Genomic DNA, 12,989 nt, shown 5'->3' with positions numbered 1-12,989 from the left:
TGCTGGCATTTACAGAGGACAAGAAAAATCAAGATATGAAGTATATCTTAAGATTTTCAAGCTAAGAAAAATAATTTAATTACTAAGTCATTAACACTGATTTAAAGTCTACTAATTATAATTAACATCCAACATCTTATGCTTTGATAAAACCCAAACTATGTTTAAACAATGTTTGTCAAGTTACTTCAAACTGTCCCTGGTTTCCCTTAGATTAGGTTATAAGGTGGTAATACATTTTAAAGCATCCCCCTAAAGAAAGCTGTAACTTTTATCAGGTACAGAAAGAGTTCAGAATCAAAGAAAAGGGGCCTGTATTTAGTGAAGAACTCACCAAAGTTGAACTCCCTCACTTTCCGTTTTCCGGCATTGGCAGGTTCCGTGACTGGCGGCTGGGGTGGCTCGTTGCTCTTTGGTCTCTTAGTAGGTGGAGAATAATCGTCATCTTGAAAAAGAAAACTGTCATCACTGGAGGAACAGACTAAATGAGTTAACAGCCACCACCTGTAAAATTCTCAATATTCAAAAGATGTAGGGAGCTTTAAAGCTGTTTGGAATATCAATCATTATTTCTGTATTATCTGGGGAGCATGTTTCTCCCCAGTTACCTTTGAAGCTTTCCTACTCTTTTGGGGAATGCTCAAGTGAGTATTCCTCATTTTCCCTGTCTTGCTTCATTTTTTTTTTTACTTTGCTTAATTTGAATTAAATCATTATAAATGTCCCCTTCTCGTCATAACTTCTGAGAAAGCTGCCGAGAATTATAGTCTATTTTAAGTCTTTCAAGAAAAAGGTTTTAATGGAGACAGCTCCCCACAATTATAAAAACACGTAAGAAAGGGGAGAGAAAATATAGCTTGAATGGAAACAAAATTTAAACTTAAATAAAACTCAAGCATATATAAACAAGAGAGGCTGGATACCACATGCCAAACACTTTTAACAAACAGAATTTATGGAACTAAATAGAGCTACATTATTTGTGCAACGGGTAGTGTTGATTCAGTCAATACAAAACCTATGCAGAAATAAGCATCAGATATTTAAGCACAGAATACAGACTTCTCAAGACATTTGTAGTAAGAGTTCATGCTAATTTTTTCATGGCTATGCAGCTCAACTCTGCTATGATACTTCACTATATCTAATGCTAGAATTAAGGATATTTGGCTCAAATAAGAAAAGTTATCACTGTCATCTTCTTATAGTCCCTGAAAATGTCAGGTGGCCCACTATTAAGATGTCTGCTCAAACATCACGTGTACATTATTGAAAATATCGTTTAAAGACATCTGTCCTTAAAAATACGTGATAGAGAATAAAATAAGTACTGTGTTAAAGACACTAGCAATAACACAAAGATACCATTCAAATACAAGTTACCTTTTTGATCAGTGTCATTTTCGTTCTCATTTTATAGCTAAAGAAACAAGCTCGGAGACTATTATGTGACTTAACCATGTCACATCACTAGATAGTACAGCTGAGATTTGATTAAGCTTAAAACTCTTTCCACTAAACCAACAGGTTAATTTTCAAATAAATACCAAGAAATCCAAATTCAGCCTAATACAAAATGTTGCCTGGGACAGCAATGGATAACTATTATCTACTCTGTATATACGTCATATATAAATTTATATACTTTGTATACAAATCAAGAAAAAAATCTGACTGAAGCATAAAATACTTGATACTTCATTGTTATCATAGCATGAGAGGACACAACCAGACATGGGCACACTGGTGCACTGACTTTAGGTTCTATCGATAATGCCAACAGATACTCTGGTCATCTGAAATCGTTTACTGACTATTCTAACCAATAGGAGAAAAAGGTACCCCAATATCACCAAGACCAGATAAAGTCACATTAGGACCCAAGTATGTGCTGGGAAAGACAAAAATGCTAATTTTGGAGATACTATTTCAGGCAAACATTATCTTCTAAGCAAGTGACGACACTATAAAACTTTCATGTGTTAGATACAGCTGTAGAAATCCATGCTCAAATTCAGAGAAAAAAAAACCTACGGTAAAAAACTTTAAAATGACAAGCTACTAGTAAAATAAAACTTGACTATGTCACCAGGACTTACAATTATTAAATTAGTATAAGGATTTTAAATGGTCAAAAGACCGACAATAAATTATTAAGTGATTAGATTCAATCCCAAGGAGATAAATTTTGGAAAACACATTAAATATCGTTAATACGTTTGGACTTCAATTCTGTAAATGTGCTGGGGCGGAGGGGGGGAGAAACAAACCTGTCTTTTCCAACTTCCTGATTTGTAGAAGCCTAAGAGTATTTTTAGGCTAGTTCCAAAGGATAGAACGCAATACTCAAGTTTCACCTATGAATGTTATCAAAGTATTTTAAATGCTTAATATTAATATTTCTTCCCAAACATTAAGCAGTAAAATTTAAAACAGAAGTATCTTCCCTATAGGCCAATGTCACCTAAATATATCTATAGATCAGCATTTAAACTGCTTGTTAACTGAATTACATAAACTAAAAACTCAAAGTATAAAATGAAAAAGAAAATACAACTAGAAGATGATAATAAAGAAATGCAGCTATTATAAGCTAAACTGAAAATGATGCCAAGGTAAAAAGGCCAAGAGAGCTTTTCTTCAGCATTAAGACCTCACTTCTTCCATCAGTCTAACCTGTTACAGAACACAAAAGATTTAATAGTATAAACATATTTTATAAAAGTAACCTCGCTGACCATAAACAGAAAAAAAGATAAATCTGGGGGGAAATTTTTTAACAATACAGCAATTTAACAAAGATTATAAAATATTAAAAAGTGATTTTAAAAAAAGTAAGTGATATCACATTTCTCAAGGACAATGTAGTTCAATCTATCAAATGTGAATACAAAAAGATACATTTAATTATTTGTGATAAAATGTCACACACCACACATTCTATTAAGAGTCATCCATTTAAATCATATGAAACATGGAATTAGATCATATGAATAGCTATGAACTCAGCCACACCTTGCATTTTTTTCTCCACTCTTTTCTGAAAAGAACTATAATTGGTATTGAGAAAGTATGAGAAAATGTTACTCTTGACCTCAAAATACTTTTCATAAAGGGTCAAAATTACTTCTCTGTAGTAGAAAACAAAATAAAGCTCCAAGAATTTACTTCTAATAATTAGGTCGAGCAGATAGCACTGTTTTCTAATTATCATAGTGTTTCAACATTATAAACAACCACTTTTCGATAAGATGACACATATTTGAGGATGCTTCAAAATCAAGCCCAAACTAAAAATGTTTACAGCATCAAAACTAAAAGCTTATTAGATGAATTTCAAAATATTTTAACGTGTAAAAGCTGATACTCAGGAATATATATATAGTTATTCTAGCAGTACTAACACAAGTAGCCCCACACCTCAAAAAAGGGCAGCAACTCAAAATTTTTATTTAGAAAAAAACGTATTTTTCTTTTAGCATCATATTTAGGCTTCAGAGCTAAAATTTATTACTGCATTCTCAATGGTGAATGCATTAATAGAATATGAAACAAATTTTCTGATACCTTATTTTCAACATAGTCAAATTCGTTAATATTATATCATACAATCTGACACCTATTCAAATTAAACAAACAAAAATTAACCAGTCAAACAAAAACCAGGCACTGTATCTCTTTTGAAATTAATTACTCAGAGCCATTAATTACCCTACACATTTCAAATTAATAAATGGTCTTTTTACCCATGGATCCAGGTCACAACTCCTCTGAAATTCTAATTTCTACATAATAACTGGATGTTAAGTGACTCTTCAGCAACTATAAAACTAAAAACACAAAATCTTCCAATGCTAACCTACCAGATTACATAGATTCTATGAACTCTCCAGTAACATTTATAAGATACGCACATTTTAAACAGTGACAAACAGCAAAGCCTATTGGCTCTATCTTCAGAACATACCCAGAATTCAACTTCTTATGTCCCGAGCCCATCCTGCTCTAAAGCACTATGGTCTCTGTCCTAGATAACGGCAACAGCTTTCCAAACTGGTGTTCATGCTTTCCCTATGGTCTGCTCTCAGTCTCTTGCAACACAGCAGCCTCGTTTCTTCCAAGTGGTAAGGATGGAACGTGGCGCTTTGTCCAAAATCCTCCAATGGCCTTGCCTATCTTGTTCACTCCTAAACCCTTGACACCTAGTACAGACACCAGCACATACAAGGTGTGTGGTATTTGCAGAATGATGAAGTGAACATTTGAATAGGATAGTCCTTAAATATATGCAGCAGCTGAATATTTACCAAGGTCCTAAGCATGCATTTCACAAAAAAGGATAACCAACACAGGATGACAGGTAGTGCAAAGACTGAATGTCTAAAACAGTTTATCTAAATTATGTGGTCCATGTGCCACATGTGGTAATATGAACAAATTATATGCAGTACTGCATTCCTGTATATGAGAAATAAAATTAAAAATTAAAAATTTCAAAGACAGTTTTATTTTGGAAGATGCAAAATTAGTTTTTAAATGAATCTATTTAAAATCAATTTAAAGAAAAAACTTAAGAAATGAACAGGGTAAGGTTAGGCCACAGGAGAACGAACATATGTGAATGGCTCTGGTTTGGGAAACAATGCCTTAGAAGAGAACCAATCACATGATAGGAAACCTCTTTTAAAGCAAAAATCTTCCCGTTATTATCGTATTTTGCCGTGTATAATGTGTATTTTTTTTTTGCCCAAATTTGTGAGGAAAAAATGAGGATGTGCATTAGTATAGATATACTAATTCTCTATCCATATAAATTTTCTTAAGTCTTTTATTTATGCTTATGAGTTAAATGTATTACTCTAGAAATCAGTAACGATATCTGTATGCAAAATAATACCCTGGAATATGATAATTGGTTTTGTTGAACTTACGACGAACTTGCAATGATGAAAAATGTTAAGTGATCCAAAAAAGACCCCTAAAGTTATTATAAGTTATATTTAATGCAGGCCTTCTCTGATGAGTAAATATCGTAAATTTGTTACCGGTACATAAAATTTCTTGTACCACAATATGTTAAAAAATGCTAAAATTCATTTATAATACAAAAAACAAGTATCTTAATGTAAAAAAAAGAAAAAATTGAATTAAAATGAAAGATTTTTTTCCCCTGAAAGTTTGGGCCAAAAACGTGGGTGCACATTATACATGGGAACGCATTATACATGGCAAAATACCACAGCTTGCCCAAAACAGCTAGACCTCAAACAATTCTGAGGTAAGATTTTCTTTGCACTTATCAAAAACGTGATGGCAGTTTAATTTTACCCCAAAATGTAGATGTGATATTTACAAAATTAAGTTTTGCACAGCTGTATTATTATTCTAAGGGCTATTTCTCAAACCTAAGTCCCATAAGTTATAAAAGTGTACCACTGACTTCAAGCTCAAGTGGATCACCACAAATGGAAGAGCACAGCACTGGTAGCGAGTGAACATGACGCGACAGAGGTAATGCGTCTGTATCGATGTCATTCAGCCGCTTCATTAACACTCCACATAATGTCAAATAAAGACATCAAAGTTAAAGTACTGTGGAAACTCTGACAAACTTACTTGATGAAAAAGTTCTCTCTTTCTCTCTCTTTTTTTTTTTTTTTACCTTTTCTATAAACTGGAAAATGCAGAAAGATACAACAGGAGAAAATAAAAGTCATCCACAAGCATGCAGGATTATCTTCATTTATCATCTTCCAGCATTTAAACAAATCTAACATTATTCTCTAAATAACTTTAGGGTTCTTTTTTTGGATCACTTATATTTTTAAAACCTCACTGTTTCAGTGATTTTTTTCTATTATAATATACCAAAACTTAATTTTCTAACTATAGATACTTAACTAGTTTCTACCATTTTGCAATCATCGTTCCAGAGAAAATAAACAATATACTTATCAAAAAAATGTGCAAGTTCTCATTTGACCTTCCTGGTTAACATCACAGACTTAAACTTTACCCTCTTTAATGTATGGATTAAAAAACAATTAGCAATTTAATTAAGGCTGGTAATATAGTTTGTTCATGAACATATATGCCGTGGAAAATGCTACTTTGTGAAGTAATTACTTACACAGACCTGGTATTTCACTGGTCTTCTGAACATACAGAAGCCACCTATATAGCAAAATTCTACTACTTGTTGATGAATTTGGATGATAAATCAAGCTTCTTGTAGTATGCTTAAGTTTAAGAAAATAAAGTTTATCGCTCCCTCCAAAGAGTTAAAATTGAAAAGCTTGACATACCAGGTTCACGAGCCACTTATTTTGTGATTATCATTAACATCTCTTTAAAGGCCTTATGTTATAAAAGCATGTATTTACTTTCTACAGAATTTTAATGCAGCCTTTATCTACTTTAACATTTGATAAAAACAACTTTATTTTTCCTATTTAAAAGTTTTGCCCAAGTAATTTTAATAGGCACCTCTATTTTTCCTATCTGTATAGAAAGGACAAAATTCTAAGTGCTTATGATATCTATACATCCTTCAGATTTTTCTTCTCTGATAATAAAGTTTCTAACTAAAAATCAATTATGACAATTATTTATTAATACACTATAAACAATTCAGAATTGCTTTTAGGTTAGTAAAATTATATTAATGATAAAAGAAACCTACATATTAGAGAGATATGAGTATAAAGTATGAGAAAAATTCTCATTAGGTGAAAGCTACCAATCAACTTATATTTTAGAAGCAATGAAGACAAACATTTTGAGTAGTTGAAAATAGCCGAATACTAAATAACCAAGTGACACCTACAGAAGACATTATGAGAGAGAGAGAGAGAGAGAGAGAGAGAGAGAGAGAGAGAGAGAGAGAGAGAGAGAGAAACCAAGAAGGGTTATGCAGCAGTTTAAAAAAATAAAAATGATGAAGTACCAAGATGTGTGGTTATGGAAAAAAAAAAACCTATGGGAAATGTGATATATGTGTATTTTAATATTTACTATAATGTATGCTGAAAGCATATATATTTTTTCATAAAATGAATTATATATACATCAAATTATTTTTAGATATATACACAATGAACTGCGTATAGGGACTTTAGAGCAGGGCAGGAATAAGTAAAACTTTACACAGTGCAATTTGTAGTACTGTTTTAATATTTTATCTTAGGAAAGAATTTAGGGGAAAAATTTATAGAGGAGTAGTGTGAGACATTAATTTAAAAATAAAAAATCAATATGTATTTAATAATTGTTAAATATGAAATGTGACACTGCTAATAACTGTATTTGCTGAATTTTTAAGTAATTCAGGACAAATTGGTTCACCTGCATTCATGCATTATCTTTAAAGAAAAAACTAGGCTTGAAGCAACTTTAGCTATAGAGATTAATTTAGAATATATCTGTAGCTATTGATTCAAAAAGTTTTTAAGAACACGTTATATGTTAGCCTCTAATAGTACTCTAGGGGGAAAACTCTCTTTAAAAATTGACTAAGCTATCAACACTTTCTCCTCCACTTTACTCAAGTAGATATCAGGGGTTATTGATACTGATTAGGTCTCTTTTTTTATCACAACCCATTAACAGGTTACAGAATCTGGTTCTGTGTGCATCCAGTCTGGTCATAGTTTTCGTTTTGTGTTCTCGATTCCCAATGATAGAAAGTATAGCTTGGTCCACCGCTCATTTTCACGGCTTATTTCTGTTGTCTAAATCTCCCAAAGCACTGGATACACTGCTGGGAAGTGGGCTGCTTTGGTCACACATACACATATATGCTTCACTTTTTATCACAAGTTTCCGTTAAGAATGAATGAAATGCATACTTAGAAATGTGAATGTGACAAGTGTTTTTATGACCAGAAGTAAACTGTTGGAATCAAGGCTTTTCAATAACTAACCTTCAATAGTCACCTCAACTTCGGGGTCCTCACTTGTTTCTGAAGGGACATGTTGAGTAGAATCTTGAAAAAAATAAAATTCTAAATGACATTCATTATAAAGCACTTTCTGTATGTTCCAACATTTTATTGATCTGATACTCCAAAAGCAGCCTACTATAAAATTTTACTGGCATTTTAATTCATCTCATATTTATTAAAGTATCTGACCCTTTTAATTATAAATAGGGATAAGAAAAAACAAAAAGAAAAAAAACTCTGGAAAACTATTAAATAATACCAAGTTACCTGCATTAATGGACTCAAAAAAAGCTTGTATTTTTAGAGGAATAAAGTTATAATGAAGTCACAATTATTTTCCTGCTGTAACTGAAAAATGATAGAATAAAAACAAAGGCTTTCTAATTCTTTGTTTTCCTTCACTATTGCTCCTCTGCTTTCAGAAATCCTAGGAGTGGTTTATACTGTTAAATAAAAAAATTTTTTGCAGTGGGGACCTTTGGATCAAGACAATGACTATAACAAATGCATACAAGACTAGATCCCCTAACTTCATATGCAAGATACTTTTAAAAATTAAATATTTTACTAATATTTGTGTTACTACACAAAACAAATAAATGTACATCAGAATGTTAGTGCTAGAAGTTCAGCTAGAAAGTATCTTCATCAACTCTCATTTTGCAAAGGTTGAGAGATTAATTGATTTGCCAAAGATTATGCTTATTGGTTAGTAAAGGAATAAAGACCAGAACCCAGGTTTGATTCAACTCTATTAACACTGCAATATGACAATTTAAAAATATCCTCAAAAATAAAGTACTTCCAAGCCTAGTACCTAATGACAGAATTATAAACTGTGGAGTAATTCATATTGCCTGATGAACCCCGTACTGTGTGTCTTGTATACAGGTATTTTGTTGTAAATACCACCTATTCAAAACAGAGGAACATCTAATTACCTCCACACAGTAAAACATTAAAAAAATTCATCCACATTATCTTCTATAAAAAAGATGTCAAAAAGAAATGTAAAATATTTAAAATGAACATCTCAATATTTCTGTAAGAAATGTATTCCAGTTAGAAACCCTAATTCTAAAACTGAATTTGGTAAGATTAGCCAACATTCCAAGGACCTTAAGAACTCCCTCCACTCAAAGAGGGTAAAAGATCAAATTAATGATTTTTAAAAATAAAATGAAAAAGCAATTATAAGGAATAAAGTTACAGAATAGACTTCATTCTCATCCTAGAAAATAAGGTACAACATGACCAGTTTACGAGAGAAACAAAAAATCTAAAACAAGATTAAGTTACCTTACCAGCCATTTTCCTCGGGAGCAATCTATAAAAATTCTTTTGAAACTATACAAACCACTCAGAAATAGGAAGCCATTCTACGTAACAGTTTAACTCAAGATTCCAGTAATTAAAAAAGCGGTACCACAAGTAAATAGTTATTCAATCAGGAGAACAAAGGAAGACGGCTGCTTAAACAGACAGAGTAGTTCAGGAGGTAGTTATGGGTATAAAAATAAGCAGAGAGGAAATCTCTCTTTTATTCATCTTCTGTAGAATATATTACCCTACTTTAAAAAATGGCACCATTAAATCGTATGTTTAAAAATTAAATATGAACAGCCAGTAATAATTATAATTCTAAAATACTGAAGTTATTCTTTCTGTAAAATAATTTAACATGGCACAAGATGACCAAAAAAAAGGGGGAAGATTTTGCATCAGGAAGAGTTTTACTTACCACTTAAGTTTTCATCCCCATATGCTTTATTATTCAGTACAGTAAAAGAGGTATATTACATTTTAGGATTCAAAAAAAGAAAACCTGTTGGCTAAGAAGACATACCAAAACAATCACCTTTTTATTTCCAAGTAAGGTGTTTTAAGGATAATATTCTCTATGATACAGAGCAAACATAACACAAATACAGCAGAATAAAAATTCCTTTATTTCTAACCTTCTGCTGGCACTTCCATTTCTGTTCCTTCATTGCTCTCTGAAGAATGATGGCTTCCTAAAAAGAAAATCAATCACATATAATAAACCAATAAAAAATTACATTGAAAGAAGAGAAACTAGGTAACAATGCAAACAATTTTAAACATAACAAAACATATACAAATTGATTCTTTTAACTCCTTAGCAGTCACTTCAATGTGATCTAATTCAGAAAACATTTAAGACCTCTATTTGAAAACTCAAAAACTTATTTAAATGTAAACATAGAGTAAACCTAAGTAGGTTTGGGGATTTAAAGTTAGTTACTGTAACTACACAATATAATTACTCATAGATATTAGAATTAGAGAACTAGAACAATTATGTTTCAAAGTACCATGCTCGTCTGTCAATGACGCACACACAAAAAACACAAATCAGAATAAATTTGTTCTTTGCTCATACACTCTAGTAAGTCTAAATAAACAAGTGTAGGTTTTGCTGTGAAATGTTTCCTGCTTTCCATTTTTACTATGGTGGAAGCTATGGAAACTCAATCCCCATTATTTATTCAAAGTTGTACTTAAAAGAAATTTGTAAGTTAAAATTTAAGATACTACCTTTAGTCTCAAAAGCATTTTAATTCAGGTAATATAATCTGCCTGCTTCTAAAAACTGGAACATAAAGCAATGTATCAGGTTAGGCAGTCACAAGGTAAACAGGCTCATCCTACTAGAGCAGAAGCTTTACTCATAAATAGGAAAAAAGTAATCTAAAACATTAGAGAGCCACTTAGGATTACGTACCCAAACTGCCCCAAAATATTCACCTCTGTCCCTACATATCTGAGCTACTAACATGAAAAAGGTTGACAATCACTTCCTCTGTGTATGCATGTATTACCTAAGAGTGAGAACAAATCACATGGGGGCAAGGGAAGCAAAATCACATCTCATTTTGTCACCTAATTTCAGAAACTGTACTAAATGTACAACACTCAGACATAGGCTTTAAATATACTTTATTTTTATTTTTAAAGAGCATTGATTACAGTTTCAGAAACTGTCATTTAGTGTCTAGTATCTTTGAATTTAAAATGCCATACTGAAGTCAAATATTTTTGATTTTCCCTGTCTAGCTTTATCATGCCATAATTATCTTGGGATTCTTTCCCACTTACTTCAGATTATGAAAATTCACCTGAGCTCAAAATGCTAGATAAATCTATAAATCTAGAGCACTGAATTATTCTTCAACTTTTTAAATACTCTTTCTCAACACACAGTCCCTTCCCTCCTTTTTTTAAATCTTATCATTTGAATTTATGGAACATTAGGTTCTTTGACTCTAATGTCGGAAAAAACAAAGATGTGTGGTCAAAGGAATGAGAGAGAATGGAGAAGAGACCAATACTTAAAAAGGAAAGACTGAGTAAAGGAGAAGAACACGTCAGGTGGTTGTTCCACCTCCACATTACAAGAGTGCATGGAAACAGTGATTCTATGTGCTTTTTGGTTCTTTTAAAATCTGAAATAAGCAATCACATTTATATTAAAAGTAAAGCTAAAGAAAATAAATCTTATGCGCTCAAAGCCAGGAGAGAGAGAAAGCCATCACAAATAGCCTAGATAGGGAGCACCATACAAAAATTCCCAAAAAGGTATTCAATTAATAAACTTAGGGATTTACAAGTGATATTTACAATCTTTCAATAAGCTAAGTATCAACATGACCTTAGTATCGATATTTACATTACTAACTATACAATAAAAACCTTACTTCTGACTATTCTGATATAAGGTATAAATGTGTACTTTACCTTAAATATGAAAGTGTGTCATGTACCCATTTCGAGATTCATTACTAGATTCACAAAAGGGAAAATTGGTTTTGAAAAATTGTTGCTTGTGAAGTTCATTTATATGTTTTTTTTTTAAAAAAAGGCCAATACATTTTTTCCTTTTCCATTTAGAAAAGTAATAATACAGATATAAATACTAAAACACAGTCTGTCCAATATAAAGAAACATTAAATATAAACAGTATGTGGGAAAATGGAAGTGAAAAAGTTATACCTTGCAAAGACTTCGAAAGGGGAACTTTGTCATCAACATCATCAGTTTCAGAAGGGCCTGCTTTGGAATACAAAGATAATACTTCAAAAGTAATCCCAAAAATATTTTTGGGTCACTTTAGTAAAGAAATCTGGGTGAAAGATATGGAATAATACAGCCTTTTCATGAACAAAAAAGGAAAAATTTAAAAAAAAATGACTGAAAATGAGTGGTGTCAATTTATGGTCCTGATGAACGAAAAAAGTGTGCTCAGGTAAATTCGTACATAGACAGTCAAAAGAAATTTTGAAAATGACTACAGTATGGATTGGATGGAAATGGTATGTCTAAAATGGTGAGAATGGGTTTTTTAGAACAGTAAAAGATTCTTAAGAGATTCAAATTGCCACTTTTATGTCATACAGATTGTAAGTGCAGGTTTATCTTACAAGGGTGTATTTGTTCCTTCCATGACAAATACTTGCTTAATTTTTTGTCATACTGAAGAAAAACGCAGAATCAAATTGTTATACCTTTCTTAGAATCTCTAAAATCACGTAATTAAACTATCAGTAAGCGTGAATCTCCACTGAAATAGAAACATGACAAACTAATAGTTAATTCAGAATCCCCCTCTTTCCTGCAGATAGATCCATTAAGAACTTTTTTTAATAACACAATTCTTTCTAATCATTAATATATGAAGTATTTTGGGTTAATTAAACCTTCATAAAATGCTATTATAAGAGATTATGGTAACACATTTGCAGGTACGTGTATTATTCAAGCATTTAAGTGATGAAAGAAACAGATTTAAAAGAGAAAAAGCGTGTTTCCAATGACTACTTAACATAAAACATGCTCTTACATGAATAGGAATACAAACCTCTTCACTAACTATCTCTGAATATTATTCGGAAAATATCCTAGGACTTTTGAAAGTCTTGCTAATGCATGAGAAATTTCACAAAAAGGCACAAAACTACACATTATAAGCAAAGGACACATTATAAGCAAAGGACACATCATAGAGGAAAACAATTTTCATACAA

General features: G+C 31.7%; 1 protein-coding gene across 11 annotated transcripts in view; it reads right to left on the bottom strand.

The window, feature by feature from the left end:
- The window catches only part of GTF2I (general transcription factor IIi), a 94,054-nt gene that overhangs the window by 35,516 nt on the left and 45,549 nt on the right, over positions 1-12,989 (bottom strand). For 2 of the 11 annotated variants that reach the window (XM_033111037.1, XM_033111031.1), the window contains exons 10-13: positions 11,959-12,018; positions 9,902-9,958; positions 7,923-7,985; positions 335-445 (exon numbers count right to left, since the gene is read on the bottom strand). In XM_033111037.1, coding sequence (XP_032966928.1) covers positions 335-445; positions 7,923-7,985; positions 9,902-9,958; positions 11,959-12,018 — 291 coding nt within the window. The remainder of the gene's footprint in view (positions 1-334; positions 446-7,922; positions 7,986-9,901; positions 9,959-11,958; positions 12,019-12,989) is intronic. The other 9 variants (XM_033111040.1, XM_033111035.1, XM_033111039.1 and 6 more) reach the window with 5 other exon arrangements.

The sequence above is a fragment of the Rhinolophus ferrumequinum genome, chromosome 7 (assembly GCF_004115265.2).
Source record: "Rhinolophus ferrumequinum isolate MPI-CBG mRhiFer1 chromosome 7, mRhiFer1_v1.p, whole genome shotgun sequence".
In the NCBI taxonomy this organism is placed as follows: Eukaryota; Metazoa; Chordata; class Mammalia; order Chiroptera; family Rhinolophidae; genus Rhinolophus; species Rhinolophus ferrumequinum.
Note: the sequence above shows the minus strand (reverse complement) of the source record. Positions and strands in the feature narration are given on the sequence as shown.